This window comes from Stegostoma tigrinum, chromosome 8, assembly GCF_030684315.1.
Source record: "Stegostoma tigrinum isolate sSteTig4 chromosome 8, sSteTig4.hap1, whole genome shotgun sequence".
Classification (NCBI taxonomy): domain Eukaryota; kingdom Metazoa; phylum Chordata; class Chondrichthyes; order Orectolobiformes; family Stegostomatidae; genus Stegostoma; species Stegostoma tigrinum.
In genome coordinates, this window is record NC_081361.1 from 73,378,451 (window position 1) to 73,396,482 (window position 18,032).

Sequence of the window (18,032 nt, forward strand, 5' to 3'; positions counted from 1 at the left end):
TTTCCTGCTCCTAAGATGCTGCTTGGCCTGTTGTGTTCATCCACTCCACACCTTGTTATCTCTTACAAAGGGCTGAATCTTGTGTTTTTTGGCAGTCAGTTTCACTGATGGTTTCTCTTCACGAGGCCTAGCTAGTTCTCTCACCACATTTTACCAAACTTGCCTACCCTGGTCTCCATGCCACCCTTCTCGTCTGAATCTAGCCCTGTTCTAACATTTGCTGTGCCTGGAACAAATACCCATTGTTAGGAAATCCTGGAATTGACCAGGAATGCTGGCACCACCTTTGATATACTGTTTGGTGCTCAGGCAGGGGCTGTTAATCCAAAACTACTTTGCACGGCTCATGACATTTGCCTCAAACATGGCAGAAAGGGGAAAACTGGCACCTCATTTTGTGGGAAGGGACCTTGAGGTCTTGATGAATGAGGTCGTGAAAAGGTGGGACATCCTCTTCTTCCAGAAACTGCAGTGGAGGCCACGGCACCACATCGTGCCAGCCTAATCCAAGCTCAGTGCGACCACAGCATGTAGAGAAATGCAGAGCAATCTCCACTCTCTATACATGCCACCATTTCTCTCCAATACCACACACTTACATAATCTCTGTTACTGTACCTGCCTCCCAGCAAAGCTCATGTTCCAGCATTCTCACTATTCCCCGCAACATCTCCCTTTCAGCTGTTTTCACCCACCCCAAAACATCGCTAATCCTGCATGTCCTCTGTAGTGCCTAATCAAAACTCGGGTCATCTCCCCACTTACATCAGCACTAACAGCTGTGCCACCCACGTTCACTTCCTTTTCTTTCATTCCCGGGGAAAACAGCCCCCCTATTGGGCAGAAAATGCCAAGATGGCTGATGGGCTGCCCAATATTTGGTTCCTTACCTCTTAGGAAAAGCAGACCTTAATCCTAACTACTCTAAGCAGCTTACCAACCTTGTCCATGCACCTGGGCCGGTATCTTGAATTACTGACCCTTGAATTACTGACTTACAAGACACTTTCGTCTGAAGGCCATCTAACTTGACGTGCCTGAGGACTGCTGACAACCATGACAAGTCTCCTGGCTTTACGTCTATGCTAAATGACACAGCGATACAACAACACTGACAGCCTGATATCTGGTCTGGAGATAAGGCACAAAAAGGCAAGTCAGGAATGCTGTGAGCATCCAGATCAACTCAGACTGAACGAGCACTGAGACAGCAAGCAAGCAGGCTGGAGTTGCAGCTTGGTCCAGTCAATGAGCTTGCTATGTGTCCCTGAGCACAAAGTGTTCCTGCTGCAGCATTACACTGACAGTGCTCCATTGAAGTGTAGAAGCATATTGTAAGTAAATCAGAGATGTAACGTGAGGGTTTTTAAGAGGCTGCACTGGCTAAATACCAATATCTGTGGATGTGGTCAATGCCCATACAGCGTGCGCTAAGGTGCTAGTGATGGTGTCAGAAATGGAGGTCATTTAAAGCAAGTGCAGAGCTGAATTTGCCAGGTACCTACTCTGACTCGTATGTCGAGAAATCTTGGTGTCCACTTCCTTGTGGTAAAAGATATGGCAGGAAACTGCAAACTAATGGTGTGAGATCTTCACTTGTTAATATTGTTAAAAAGTATAAACCCCTTTAACAGGCACCTCGCCACCACCAGGCCAGCCCTTTGCTTCAACATCTGGAAATTAGCTAATAGAGGCAGTCAGTTGTATCCAACACTGAGATAGGCCTCTCTGTGATTCTGCCACATTTCTCAACATGGTACTCCGGCCCCTATGAAATAGCTGCCAAAACTTACACCATCTCTTTATTGTTCATTCTCAATTACTCAAACTCACTTTATGAACAGACCAACACAAGATTAATTACTCTGATTGCAATTCCCAATGCAAGTAACTTACTGTGTTTATATTACTAGCCAGGTTTCTCTCTCACTCTGCTTTCTGCTTCTTCATTACCTTCTTAGTCATTCTTTGTTGGTCCTCTAACCCATCACTTATCTTTGCAAATTTGTAGAGTATTTCTCCCAGAGGGTAGTGAATATCCGGAAATCTCCACCCAGGAGAATTGTGGAGGCTAGATCACTGAAACTAGTTAAAGGGAAGGTAGATAGGTTTTTGAAATATGAGGTAGTTGACAGCTATGTGGAGATGGCATAAAAGAGGAGTTGAGGCCTATGGCAGACCAGGCTTGATCTTGTGGCCCTCCGCTTCTTCCTGTCCCGCAGGCCTGACCAGTCCCCCTCCACCGACACAATCCTCCGCCTAGCCGAACTTGTCCTCACCCTCAACAACTTCTCTTTCGATACCTCCCACTCCCTACAGACAAAGGGGGTGGCCATGGGCACCCGCATGGGCCCCAGCTATGCCTGCCTCTTTGTAGGTTACGTGGAACAGTCCCTCTTCCACACCTACACAGGCCCCAAACCCCACCTCTTCCTCCGTTACATTGATGACTGTATCGGCGCCGCCTCTTGCTCCCCAGAGGAGCTTGAACAGTTCATCCACTTCACTAACACCTTCCACCCCAACCTTCAGTTCACCTGGGCCATCTCCAGCACATCCCTCACCTTCCTGGACCTCTCAGTCTCCATCTCAGGCAACCAGCTTGTAACTGATGTCCATTTTAAGCCCACCGACTCCCACAGCTACCTAGAATACACCTCCTCCCACCCACCCTTCTACAAAAATTCCATCCCCTATTCCCAATTCCTCCGCCTCCGCCCCCATGTTGAGGCATTCCATTCCCGCACATCCCAGATGTCCAAGTTCTTCAAGGACCGCAACTTTCCCCCCACAGTGGTCAAGAACGCCCTTGACCGCGTCTCCCGCATTTCCCGCAACACATCCCTCAACCCCGACCCCGCCACAACCGCCCAAAGAGGATCCCCCTCGTTCTCACACACCACCCCACCAACCTCCGGATACAACGCATCATCCTCCGACACTTCCGCCGTCTACAATCAGACCCCACCCTTGTCTGCTTTCCGGAGAGACCATTCTCTCCATGACTCCCTTGTTCGCTTCACACTGCCCTCCAACCCCACCACACCCAGCACCTTCCCCTGCAACCGCAGGAAATGCTACACTTGACCCCACACCTCCTCCCTCACCTCTATCCCAGGCCCCAAGATGACTTTCCATATTAAGCAGAGGTTCACCTGCACATCTGCCAATCATCCATTGTACCCGGTGCGGCTTTCTCTACATTGGGGAAACCAAGCGGATGCTTGGGGACCGCTTTGCAGAACACCTCCGCTCGGTTCGCAACAAACAACTGCACCTCCCAGTCGCAAACCATTTCCACTCCCCCTCCCATTCTTTAGATGACATGTCCATCATGGGCCTCCTGCAGTGCCACAATGATGCCACCCGAAGGTTGCAGGAACAGCAACTCATATTCCGTTTGGGAACCCTGCAGCCCAATGGTATCAATGTGGACTTCACCAGCTTCAAAATCTCCCCTTCCCCCACCGCATCCCACAACCAGCCCAGTTCGCCCCCTCCCCCCACTGCACCACACAACCAGCCCAGCTCTTCCCCTCCACCCACTGCATCCCAAAACCAGTCCAACCTGTCTCTGCCTCCCTAACCTGTTCTTCCTCTCACCCATCCCTTCCTCCCACCCCAAGCCGCACCTCCATCTCCTACCTACTAACCTCATCCCACCTCCTTGACCTGTCCGTCTTCCCTGGACTGACCTATCCCCTCCTTACCTCCCCACCTATACTCTCCTCTCCACCTATCTTCTTTTCTCTCCATCTTCGGTGCGCCTCTCCCTCTCTCCCTATTTATTCCAGAACCCTCACCCCATCCCCCTCTCTGATGAAGGGTCTAGGCCCGAAACGTCAGCTTTTGTGCTCCCGAGATGCTGCTGGGCCTGCTGTGTTCATCCAGCCTCACATTTTATTATCTTGGATTCTCCAGCATCTGCAGTTCCCATTATCATTGATCTTATTGAATGACGGGCAGGTTTGAGAGAATTACTAACACAGTGTAGACCTTTATAATGTAAAACAAAATAAAAATATTTAACTGCTTGTGTTTTTCTAATTTCCAATTATTTACACACACTCCCTAAGGACAGTTACTCACCAGCCAATCAACTTATTGCTTTCCTATGACATCAGTGTTTCTTTCACATTGCTATCTCTGTGTCCTTCTCTCACCCACTCCTCTAGATGCTGCTGTCTGTCTGTTTCAAAGCTCTGCTGCTGGGACCCCTCTCACACAATCCTCTAGGTGCTGCTAACTGCTATCTTCAGCCATCCTCATATACAATCCACTCTACTCATCATGGCGGGCTGCAATTAGAGACCGGTTGCCACTGCAAATAGTGATATTCATGATTGCGCAGGAGCAAAACAGATGAGTTATGATGAGGCAGGAAACAACCATTACAACTAAAAGCTCACATTCCAGCCCTGATGGCAAAGTTAGGAGCCTACCATCCATAAGATTGACAAAAATCCACAAGGAACTTCCAGTTGTATTGAGCTGCCTATCAGTGAGCTTGTGCACAATATTGGTGGTATTCAATTTCTATTTCTGCGCTGTATTTGAGCACAGCATCAAAAACATGTAGTCAACAATGGAGCAATGATTCAGTGTGTGAGCCCTGCAGAGACTCCATTAGAACTGAACTTCTGGTAACAACAATAACAAATTAGACAGAAGCAAGACAGTCGTCACCTTGACTGTGTGGGCCAACATTTCTTCTGGGTTTTCAAAAAGTACGCCTTCTGTTCTGTTCTTGACACGGCCCTTTGCTTTCATCTCCACAGATGTTGCCAGACCTGCTGAGTTTCCCCAGCAATTTCTCTTTTTATTTCACATCTTCCGCATCTGTAGCTCTTTGTTTTATTTGAGGGAATGATTGGAATTCTGATCCTGGAAGGATATGTGTAAGCTCATCAACAAATTCTCGATTGTTAAGGGCATCACAAAACAAAAGCCAGGAGAATGGTACTAAGGTAGACGATTAGCTATCAGCAGGACTGAGGAGCGGGATAGTCTATTCCTGATCCTATGTCTCTTTGGAAATTTATCATGGAAATTTATTTAAGAAGTACAGTACATTTTGACAAATGCCCAAGCAAGTGTCATTCTAAGAAGAAACAGTTTTCTGTTTGTAGTTGAAGGCTGCTGTTTCTATATTAGGGAACTACATCTTCATCACTTCCCTTTAACTTCTTTTCACTGGGGTACAGTTCCATCTCTACCATCAACCTTTCAGTACCTCAGTCGAGGAGAGTACTTTGGAACAAATGATAAGAAGATTTTCAGCTACCCAATACTGTTCCAACGCTTTAATAAAATTTAAAGAACCGCAGATGCTGTAAATCAGGAAGAAAAACAAAGCAGGACCAGCAGCATCTGTGAAGGAACAAACAGAGTTAACGCTTCACGTCCGGTGGCCCTTGCTCAGAACTGCGAATGGGTCACTGGACCTGAAACATTAGCTCTGTTTTTATCCAACATTTTAATAGATGCATGGAATTACTTGGACTACCGCTCATTTTAATTCCAAGCAAGAACAGCAGTTCCATGGAAATGTAACAAGGTGGCAATTTGTAACATATAAATGCTTCAATTTCAATAATCTTCAGCAAAATTTTAAACTCTAAGATTTTCCCTGATGTGTTTCTTTTCCAAAACAAAAGCTATTTGAGAGCATAGGAAAGCTACAGCTGGAATTGCAGAACCATTTATGATTTGGGAGATTGGGCGGAAACAAGGCAGTCCTCGGAGGGCCTCAGATGGGCTTGAAGTAGCCCAAGTTTCCATGTAGTTGCAGAAAATGCACTCCTGCTCCTGTAGGTACAGCTCAAAATGTTAGCTATTTCCTGACCTGTTGTGTTAGTGGTTTCCCATGGTTAAAGCTGAGAAGGAACAACTAACATGGAAATAGCCCAAGAAAAATTGAGTAAAAGTGGTTTCAAACCATTAAGTACCATATTACCCATGGTTAAGGGGAGTTACAGCCTTCTACAGACACAACTAAGAAAAGGGTCAATAAAAATATCAATTTAATCTCCAGCCTCTGATGACTAGTAAAGGAGATTTATAGCAATGTAAGTGAATCGAATAAACTGTTCAGGACTCACCTGTAATGCTTCACAGGCAGATTCTACTGTCAGGGTACTGTTGATATAGTCCACGCACATCTGAAAAACAGGCCCATCACTGATTAGACAAAGGATGACATGAATTAGGCATTAACAAGAAGAAAAATTTACATTACTTCATACAGAGGGTAAGGTTCTAAAAGGGCTAACATCGAAGAACATATTGAGCATGATTTCTATGTTTATCTCAAAAGGCCTGAGTGGAAGGATAGCTCAGGTCTTTCTCGTTTGAGATCCTATTAGCCTCACAGTCTCTGTAGCTATGTCTATCAAAGTCTATAGTTGCTTATATACATTTCATTTATGATGGGATCCTCTTCTCATTACAGCGGCTTACAGTTTTCCTTTTACACACCAGGCCAAGCGGTCCCTTAGACCCTCAGAAGACCTTACAAGAGGATGGTGGCATACCTACCCCATGGTGAGCAAGTGTGCAGATCATGTAAGACAACAAGGTGGTCTGCATTGAAGATCATTCAAAGAACATGGTGAGCAGCAAAATACAACAGAAATTGCTGGAAAAGCTCAGCAGGTCTGGCAGCATCTGTGGAGGGAAAAAACAGAGTTAACCTTTCAGGTCTGGTGACCCTTCCTCAGATCTTTGTTTTTTTCCTTCACAGATGCTGCCTAGGCCTGCTGAGCTTTCGCAGCAATTTCTGCTTTGTTTCCTGAGGTACAGCATCTGCAGTTCATTCGATATGGATTCCTTTTAGCAACTTCGTGAAATCTGCTGGGAGTCTGATGAGCTCTTCAGACACCATGGGCGGCATGGTGGCTCAGTGGTCAGCACTGTTACCTTACAGGACCAGGAACCCAGGTTTGATTCCAGCCTCGGGCATGGAGTTTTCACATTCTCCCCGTGTTTGCATAGGTTTCCTCCGCGTGCTCCAGTTTCCTCCCACAATCCAAAGATGTGCAAGTTAGATGGTTTAGCCATGCTAAATTGCCCATTGTTTTCAGGAATGTGTGGGCTAGCTGGGTTAGCTAGGGTTACAGGGATAGGGTAGGGATGTAGGTCTGGGTGGGATGCTCTTCGGAGGGTTGGTGCTAACTTGATGAGCCAAATGGCCTGCTTCCAAACCGTAGGGATTCTGTGACTTAGCTTTAAGAATCCATGACAACTTTAAGAATCCTGTTCATGTAGACAGCCAACAGCAAGAAAGAATGAATACTCGAGAATCTCAAGGGGAGGTTGAACAAGGCAGAACCTACATCAATAGTAAAACCATTTCCGAACTGGTGAGAGATGTACTTCAGCAGGAGAGTTAGGAACACTTACAGCTGGACTGTCAGCCAGTCCAAGGCAGTTAAAGATTGCATCTGCTGCTGGTAATCTGTAGGGGCAATTCCGAGTTGGCATCCAGAATAGACATCACATGCTCTGAGAGTAAGATTAAAATTCTGTACTCAATCTTTTTTGTTCAAAAAACACAGAATTAGATGCTAAGGTAGGTAGAATATAAGAAAAAAGTACTTGCCACTCAGATAACGCATCATGCTATAGCAAGCAGGCACCATAAGGCATGGGTACACAATTGGAACTCAAGGGCCACAGAAGTATTTTAAAATCTAAATGTCGGCATGGGGACATTACAAAGCCAGAATTAAAGAAACAAAAAGGACAGATTAGGAGCCTAAGAAGCCCTGGTTTGACAGAGAAAGAGAGGTGGGAAACTTTATCGAGGCAAGAGATCTTTCATCATTATCTACATACAAAGGGCAAAATTATAATTTTTCTTAGTCCTAATTTATTCCCTATGCACCTCATGAATAAAAGGAGAAAGAAAGGAAAAAGAGAAAAGAAATGAAAGAAAGGAGAAAAAGGGAAACCTGGAGAACGTATAAGCTATTCAGTAATGTGGCACTGTTAAATTTTTGACTATCTTCTGCCCTTTTGATCTGATTACTCTCACAAGTGAGGTTATAAAATCCTCATGACCTCACGAAAAACCTCACTGGCCCCAATATTTATGGATGTTCTAGTGACCTTTCCAGATTTATAAAAATATGTTAAAATTCCCTAAACCATTGGATCTGAATCAAATTCACTGGATTTCTCTTCACATTCAAAGCAAATCGGTCCCCATATCAGACCAGTATGAATCCAACAAATTTGCAAATAACACGTGCGTACTTCATATAATATCTAGAATAAGTTTAAACAGCTCTTTCAAAAGATCATCAGGGCAGTGGACAAGCATAATGGAGCACTGTGTGCTCAGTAGGGAAAATGGCATGTGACTGGTGTAGATATTTCTATTGTATGAGGGAGGTGTTTTAAGCTTGGGCGATGGTGGTGAAAATTACTGTGCTCGCTCTACACCTCTGATCATTTTTTGCCCTTCGGGCTGGGGACACTGGAGTGTAAAGGGTAAATGTAGATAATTTTGTGAGATGTAGAAGGGCTAAGTGTGAATTTGGCTCATTACCTAGGGTCACTGTTCAACAGCTGAAGGGATGAAGATTACATTGTTGTAGATTCTGGACTTAGTAGTTCAAGGGATAGGTATTATAAATGGTTTATGTCAATATCCTGCACAGGGGATTAACATTCATATCTTTTTGACTGACCATTAATTAGATTACACAGTAATTAGTGACTATTTGGGTAGGTAGGATACAATTCAGTGATGATAACTCAGCAATGGGGAGGACTGTTTGGGATGTTTATGTTTTCTTTCATATGTTTCAGAGTGTATTTTTGAGTGGAGGACTAGCATTCAGGATGGTTGACTATTGTCTTTTCTGTTGCTGGGTGAGTGCCTGTCAATTCAAAGTCAGTTAGTTTTGGAAAGAGATCATAAAACCATAGATTTAAGGTAAGGCTGTGGCTGTATTTTTTTCCCTTTGATCTGTACTTGATCCAGAAACTGAACTTCAGTTCTTTAGATAAGAAGAGATTATTTTCAATTGATCTGGCATTTAGTTGGAATTTTATGTTCATTGTCCTGGAATCCCCAACTTCAAGTGTTTCCACTTGGTAGACTTCTTTGTTCCTCTCCAGCTAATCACAGTCTAATTTAAAACCCACTTGGTAGATTTTGGCTGTCTCCAAACACTTACTACTGCCTGAATGCAGCTCGACAGTATGTCTACATTTCTGACTTATTCCAGCTCATTTTCTTTATGTTTTCATACGAGCCATTGTGGCATTTTCTACCGGTATTAATCCTGCTTACCTTGGTTTTGTAAGAAAGGCTTGATAAAATTTGCAGACATATTTTTTGAGGCACAGATTTCTGTTGGTTAGTTGTATTCCAATCTGAATTAACAGATAGGAATTTCGGGTTACGAACGTAATTTTGAGCAATCTCTGTTGGATTTGCTGGTTCCTGCTGCAATAACGACTCTTTGGGGAAATGAGCTCTGGGAGACCTGAGGCTGCAGTTTGGAGCTGTGCAGGCACTTTAGACACAGCCTCATTGTTTTCAATCAGTCACAGTGTACAGCAACAACTGCACGCTTAGTGTTTTTGGGATCTTAAGACCATTGATTGTTTTTCAAGTATATAATAAAGCAACTTCTCTGGATTGTAAATAATACAGCATTACTGGTTGTCAGTCTTTAAATAATACCGATATTATTTAGTTATGTTACATCACTTTTCTATTCAATAACTAAAGCCTGTCCTCTTCAGATTTGCCAACATATTGGAACCTCCATGTTCAGGGCAGTAACAGACTTTGTACATCAGGTAGCACCACGGAACAATTTCTTGGATTGTCAAGATAAACTCTTTGAGGCCATTCTGATTTTCTTGTGCCAAGGTGAATATGTTAATATTAAAAGTAATAATTAATTAGTATCTTTTAATTTTGATATTTTGCTTTATTTTGTTCCTGAGATTACCTTCAGCAGTTACTCCAGCTGATCTCACATGTCACTCACTTAGACAGACAGGTTTAAAACCATTTCTCTTCATCCCTTCAAAACTTCACTGCAAAAGTACAGCTTTTGACTTGTGTTAGTCCCCTCCCAGTACACTTTTGGGACTTCTAATTCCATTATGTCATTTTTCTGCCGTTGATCCGACTCCAAGAGTCACTACCTCCCCTCTTTGTTCCACCACCTTCTCTTGTATGTTCTTTGTCCATGGTTATCTATTCAGCCACTAACTGGCTTTGTTTCAGAGCTGTCTCCAGTCCTTTGCCACTATCAGGCTTTCTACAGCTTTGGGAGTACAATGGATAGCCTAAAAAACACAGAATTTTTTTTAAAGCTGCTGCAAACTTAACACCTTCCCCAAATATTCTCTTTTCTGCCAACCTGCCCTTTTGAAAACACTCATTTGAAACCATCAGGAGTTCACAACTTACCGCTATTCCCCTCAGCTTGAAGAAGTTAGCAGCTTGTCTAGAAGGAACTTTGAATGATGTAAGTATAAAAGCAACTTGAAAAAATTACAAGTCGTGCTTCCTTGCTGCAGACATTGAGGGATGGCAGCACTTTTACTTTTTCAAGTATGCAAAATATAAAGGTTTGAAAGATAGTGGCAGGCTGACATACATCATCTTGATGTCCATTCTGGCTAATAAACAACTGAATCTGGTGCACCATTTTATGCAGACTAGCCATAATGACTGCTTGGGCAACCAAAAACATAAATAAGGGATACAAGTATGCTGAGTTTGACCAAATACCCTGAAAAAAGTGGCTTCAACCTTTTCTGGAGTACTGTGGACAGTTCTGGCAACCCTGCTGTAAGAAGGATATTATTAAATTGGAGAGGGCTCGTAAAAGGCTTATCAGGATGTTGCCAGAAATGGAGAGTTTGAGTTTCAAAGAAAGGTTAAATAGGCTGAAAGTTTTTCCACTTGAGCATAGGAGGTTAACCTTAAAGAGGTTTATAAAGTCTTGAAAGGCATAGATAAGGTGAATGGCAAAGGTCTTATCTCGAGGTGGGGGAGTTCACAACTTGGGGGCATAAGCTAAAGGTGAGAGGAGGAAGATTTAAAAAGGACATGAGAGGCGACTTTTTTTGCACAGAGCGTGTTTCATGAGTGGATTAAAATGCCAGAGGAAGTGGTAGATGCAGGTACAGTTACAACAACTGAAGACATTTGGGTAGGTACATGAATAGGAAAGGTGTGGAGGAGTACGGGCTAAACACAGGCAAGTGGGACTAATTTAGTTTGGGAACATGGGTGGCATGGACTAATTGGACCAAAGAAACTGTTTCCACGCTGTATGTCTCTATGACTCTAAACCTGTCAATTTCAGGCATTCTTTAATACAGTATCCAAAATAATCATAATTCATAAGAGTCATGGGGTGTTGCAGTCAAAATTGGTGTCACTTGATGTCCACACACAGCAGTTAGAAAGCCAACATTCACCTTCAAGAGCTTAGAATATATAACTCAACTGAGATCACAGATCCCTAGAGTGCAGAAGCAGGCCATTCAACCTATTAAGCCCACTGCATCCCTCTGAAGAGCATGCCACCCAGATTTTCCTGATTCTTTAAAATGATGAACACATGTAAATTTGGGCCAGTAAAATGTAAAGCCAGTCTCCACAAATAACATCTGTACTCGCCAATGTTCCCAAGTACCCTGCAGGGTGGTGGGAGAGTGCATGTGAAATGTCGGGTACTCAGCAGCAATGCAGCTGGTCTTAGAGATTTAGCAGCATGGGACAACCATGATTCCACTGCGATTACAGATGGCTACTCCAATGGAACCATGACATTACAAACAATGTTAAATCAATTGCCACTACAATCGGTGAAATTGTAATAAACTGAACTACTGTCCATTACTTGTGCTATAAAACATATTCTCACTGTAAAATGACTTGTCCATAGACAATACCATCCATGATATGAAGCTTAAAATTTATGTGGATGCTACACGCTTGTGCTTCAACAAAAACAACCATTTAACTGTAAACTAGAATGCACATGTAACTTCATCAGGAAACCAGTTTCATTAGTTGTGTTGAACATTTTTTTAAATAACAGATCAATTGTATTAATTGAAACAATACAGAAGAGGAACATTTATAGAAAGCAAGCTTATAGTCAAGATATTGTACAGCCCAATAAAAGGCCTGAAAGCAGTTTTCAAGTGGTTAATCAAGCATTCAGTCATTCCTCTTTGAATGCTTCTCACAGAGCTGGAAATGAAATGTTTTTTGGAAGGAAGTAAGTAAAGTCTTTGTATGAATTGCATGAGCTTATGTAGCCTAACTTGGCCTCATGTTACAAAGCAAAATGATACTAATGGCTAAAACACAAGACCTGCTGTTTTTTGCACACTTAATTACCATGAAGCAAAGGCCTCTGAAAGGTACTCTTTCAAATAAAATCAATCAGCTGAACAAAATAAGCTTTACAACTTATAGTTACAAAGGCATCAGAACAGTCCCATGCAGTGTGATGACAAGAGGCTTAAATGCAAATTGTCTCAGCTGGAACAGTTTGCTTTAATTTCACCTCATAATAGGCAACAGCAACAGCCCAGTCACAATCGAGTTCAAGCAGTTTTTATTTTGCATCAAAAAAATGGCTGCCTTCTTTCATTACCCTAATGAAATACAGCAATTATTCTTGAGGAATATCAATTCTCAACTCTGCAAAGAACATATTAACAGAAAAATGACTGTTCTCCTTCATGAAGTACAACATTGTCGATGAGGCATCCCGTCTTTGAGCAAATACACCCATCTTTCATGGATATTTAAAACGTCTATTGTGACTCACTCAAGGAAACAGCAAACAGTATGACACAGAACTATATCAACAAGCGATGACTGAAAGTTTGGTCATGCAATTTTAAGCAGCATTTAAAAGATGAAGACGGAATTAGAAAGACAGAGGAGGTTTTGAGAGAATTAGAGAGTGTGGGACCTACACAATGGCAGGCACAAAAACTAATGCATCAAGACTTCTCTATTGAACAGTTTCAACACATTTCTGGTTAGCCTCTAAATTTGCACCATCCACAAATTTATCTTCACCACAACTTATCTGCCCAGATCTTATCTTACCCCAAGTTACCCATCAATCCTGTGTTCACTGACCTACACCAGCTCTGAATCCAGCCACACTTCAATTTCAAAATTAACACCCTTTTATAAAAAATTCCCCCATGCTCTTGCCCTTCCTATCTTCCTCTGAGATCTCCGTAGTTCTCCAATTCTGTCCCTTGAAGATCTTTGATCACTTCATCATTGTCAGCCATGTTGACAGTTGCCTAGCGTCTAAGTTCTAGAATTCCCTCCCCAATTTTTTCCAGCTGGCATTTTGTGAGGCTATTGGAGGTTTTATTTCCCAGGCAGAAAATCCCCTTATATTTCTGTATAGCCAATGGAATCAGGTGTTCCAGCAATTGAGGTAACTGGCAGATGTCCCACCAATCTGAGGCCGGCAGTTCCTAATCCAATGAGCAATAGCAGAGCTTCTATGAATACTGAATTGGATGAGACGCATGCAGTTGGAACCTTGTTGTAAAGGAGAACCTTGATCAATGTCCGTTTAAAAATTGTGGGTAGACAGCAGCCAACAATTCCTCTTCAAGTACGAGTGTGAATGCTTACTAATACAAAGTGGTGAAGGATAACCTCATGGAAGTTTTGGTAGAAGAGAACCATGCTTGAGTAATAAGGAAGATGTATTACTCAATACTAAGATAAGAAGTTGTAGTAGAATAACTTACCTTGTGTTAATTAGTTATGCATGGAAAGAGACAGCAGGTAAGTCTAATCTACATGATTGCAGACTAGAGTGTCTAACCACAGACTGAGACAGAATGACTAGCTCAACCCAGAGGCATGCCTTATATATTCAAGCATACAGAGCTCCACTAAGTATTCAGTATTAACCATTCCAGGCCAATTGTCTTAGACAATTTCTCCCTCTCCACCACCAGCCACCACCCTGCCCACACACATACCCACCTTTTAAACATTAGTTACCCCATTAAACAATTGCTTAAATATGTAAATCAAGTTTACCACTATCCATTCTACCACTCCAACATCAACTCCCAGGTCACAGACTCTCAGAATTTACAAGTTCATCTTGATTTGGATGAGTAAATAGTTATATTTGTGAGGATAATTGATTCAGATATTGCTCTTTGCCATTCTGTGCCACAATCAGGTCCTTTGATTATTGAATGTCTTTCATTGAAGGCATTTACTGACATCGACATTGCTGACATTGACTGTTGTAGATCTTTACTTCCTCAAAGCACATAATGGAGGATAATTGTGTTGGTGAAAGAAGTAAAGTTTTTTGACTTTGTCCTACAGTACTTAGATGAACACCTTTCACAGTAACACCTGTTTTTTTTCACTGATGTCATTGTATTGTTTGGTGCTGTCTTCACTGGCACTGGCTGTACACTGCTGGTAATCTCTTCTTAAACACTGTTTCTCTGTGGACCAATTGTATTAAGAGTTCACTATTGGTTTCAGATCGGAGTTCTACCAGAGTTGTTTTCTGGAAGTCAAATGCTGATGAATTTTCCATAGATGAGGAACAAGTAAGCAGTTTTTCCAGCCCAATGAAATTGGAAATTTTTTGCTTTTGGTAATGATCAACAGTTGTCTAATACTAACACAGCACAACTAACGTGGTGTTAGTTTCTGAAATTTCTGGAGAAGGGTCCAGACCCGGAATGTCAGCTTTCCTGCTCCTCTGATGCTGCTTGGCTTGCTGTGTTCATCCAGCTCTACACCTTATTATCTAACATGGTGTGTGCTTCTGTCTGGGTTCCACTATCATTATTTTAAAACTTGTACGGATTTCTTGTTGCTGAATTGTGACAAATTGGTCAATGGTAAATGTTTTCTTGCCGATTGTCACACTTGTTCAAATTTCAAGATTTTTTTTAGTGCAAGCTGTGTTTCCTTGGTCTGTAATGAAGTTTTCTGGTTCTAGTTTGGCATGTTCTGCACATCTGTGTTTTACAGAAACACTGAATATGCCTTTGATTATAGGGGTTGCCTTGTGTAATATCACAATAAGCTGTAACTATTTTTTTCAAATGAGGGAGTTGTCACAAAGCACACTAATATTCACTACTGTGTCAAACTTGAATTAAGTTGGATATCTGTTAGCTTTGTGTCACGTCTGGTTCAGGTGGGCACGACTTCCCCGAAGAATGATTGTGGTATTTGTTTTGGAGACATTTCATAATCTAATAACACATGTTCTAATGGAAGTATACCTTAGAATCAGAATTATTTTCTGATGATGTTTGGTACTAAGTATTAACATTTTTGAAGATGCAACAAGCATTACTTAGTTGAATAAGGATTGTTTCTTGTTTCTGCATACTTTATGAAAATGATGCTTCCATTTCACTTTCAAGTGACATTTTTGCAATACAGTTGGACACTACTTTGTTTTTTTTTCTCTCTGTTCTACATCTTGGTAAATAACTCCCAGCATCAAAAGATTTAAAAATTCCAAGATGGCAGCACAGTAGGACTCCTCGGCTTGTGCTCGTCTGCTCCATCCATTTCTCTTTGCTTTTCTCTTTTTTTTCATGTTTTTTTATTCCATATTTCTTCTTACCTCCCATCCTTGAGTCTAAAGTGAAATCTTCACAGGCTCCCAGCGTCAGCTTGGATTCCAGGCCTCAAAACCCTCGGTGAAGCCAGCACAGACTCCCAGCCTGGAGGTGAATCCAGAGTGGACTTCCAGCACTCAGTGTCGAGAAGAAGCCAAGCATGCACTAGAGGCTAGGGTCGGTGTGGACTGGGTTAGAAAGGCCGTTAGTCTAAACTTTTATTTAGTTTATTTTTCTAATTTATCCCAATGACTTTGTATCTAAGAGGGCACAAAGGAGGGAACCCTGTCTGTGTGGATTTTGCAAATTCTCTGTGCCTGCGCGAGTTTCCTCTTGGTGTTCCGGTTTCCTCCCACAGTCCAAAGATATGCAGGCTAGGTGGATTAGCCATACTAAATTTCCCATTGTGCGTAGATTAGGTGGGTTATAGGAGAATGGGTCTGGGTGGGGTGTTTTGAGGGTTGGCATGGACTTGTTGGGCCAAAGGGACTGTTTCCACACTATAGGAGTTCTATGATTCTATTCATGTGCCCATCAAAATGCCTTTTGGGTTTGGTAATTGTACCACTCTCCAGCACTTGGAGAGCTTAGCCAGCAGCGTAGTAGGTCTGGGAGATGTTACATAATTTGAATAAAAAAAGAGCAGAAGTGGGTCATTTGCACCTTTAAGCCTTCTCTAACCCTGTACATCTGTCAATTTGAGTGAGAACATGGACATTATTTCAGCAAGGATAAGAATGCTTGATGCTGGATTGAACAGATGTAGAAATGTTTTTGATGTGCTGCATGCTGAGATCTACCTGGGAAAACACTGAAAGCATTCATGTCTGAAGGTGGCAAATGCAAGAAAAAATGCGAGTTTAAGCACGAGTTAAAATGAGAGATCAGCGGAAGCACACAAAGCAATAGGTGATCTTACAGAGGAGCAAGTTAGAAGCCCTCACAGAGGAGATTATACCTACGTTCAATGGTCAATTCAGTAACAAGATAGCAAAAGAAAACAACGAACTACCCTTGTTAGAATGTGACAATGAAGAGCCAAAGTACTCTGATGAAACAAAAATTTGAGAAACCTCTGTGATAATTGCACATGGAGAAAGTTAGCCCTCAGTCATGGGGGAACAGTCACTGTTTTGTTTCATCTTTTACTCCAAATATTTTTGGGTCAAAATACAGTGGATTATACAGATTTTCTTTGAATATAAAATGAAAACACATCTCTTCACAAATGTAGTACTTTCTTCATTGCTGTATTTCATCAGAATCTTTCTTTTTCTTCCTCTTTGAGTTAGTTTCTGCCAATTCATTCACTAACGGATGCCTCATGAAGCACAGACAAAATAGGACACTAGTCAGATTCCTGAGGCTTTCAGTATCTCCTGCTTTTGACAGATTAACAATGTTCCCTGAGGTCTTGTTTTTAAAAGCTCTTCCAAAAAGAGAGTTCACCTAAAAATAGATTTTTATTTAGGGCACGGGCTTTAACCCTTCCTCGCACATTCCAGATGTACACACTATCTTTACGAATTACTTGGTAAAATCTACATAAAAATTGATTAACCTACAAATCCAAGCATCCAAACTATAAATGACACAGAAATATGGTTGTGCCAACTGGTTCCCAAGGGTCACAGTGAAACTAATAACGACCAGGCAAGTCGTAAGTGTTCCCATACATTTGTGCCATTTGCCTTAGATGGTGGGCAGGAACCAGGAGGGGAGTTACCTGCAGCAAGATTCCTTCTCTCTAATCTGGTCTTGCAACCACAATGTTTTTGTGTTAGTTCACTTCAGCTTCTGATCAATGGTAACACACCATCCCCCACCGCCCCAGATGTTGATAGTGGGGGAATTCAGCAATGGTAACACCATGGAACATCAAGGGGCAATGGTCATTGCTTGGCACTTATGTGACATGAATGTTATTTGTGACTTGTCAGCCCAAACCTGGATAATGTCCAAGTCTCGCTGCATTTGGACATGGACTACTTCAGTATCTGAGGAGTTACATTTGATGCTGAACATTGTGCAGTCAGTGAACATCCCCACTTGTGACCTTATGACGGAGGGACCATAATGCACAAAGCAGCAAACTTGGCCTAGGACGTTATGCTGAGGTACTCCTGCAGAAATGGCCTGGAGCTGAGATGACTGACTTCCAACAACCACAGCCATCTTCATTTGTGTTAGGTATGACTTTAATCAATTGACAGTTTTGTCCTGACTCCCACTGACTTTAGTTTTGCTTGAAATCCTGGATAACACACTCAGTCAAGTATGGTCTTGATATCAAGGGCAGTCATTGTTGCTTCATTGCAGACGTTACCTCTTTTTTTTGTCCACATTTGGATCAAGGTAGTAATTAAGTCAGATGCTGAGTGGCCCTGGCA

General features: G+C 42.3%; 1 protein-coding gene across 1 annotated transcript in view; it reads right to left on the minus strand.

The window, feature by feature from the left end:
- LOC125456053 (BTB/POZ domain-containing protein 19-like) overlaps window positions 1-18,032 on the minus strand; it is a 163,439-nt gene that overhangs the window by 93,421 nt on the left and 51,986 nt on the right. Inside the window, exon 4 of the mRNA XM_048538714.2 lies at window positions 6,102-6,161. Within this exon, the coding sequence (XP_048394671.1) occupies window positions 6,102-6,161 (60 nt within the window). The remainder of the gene's footprint in view (window positions 1-6,101; window positions 6,162-18,032) is intronic.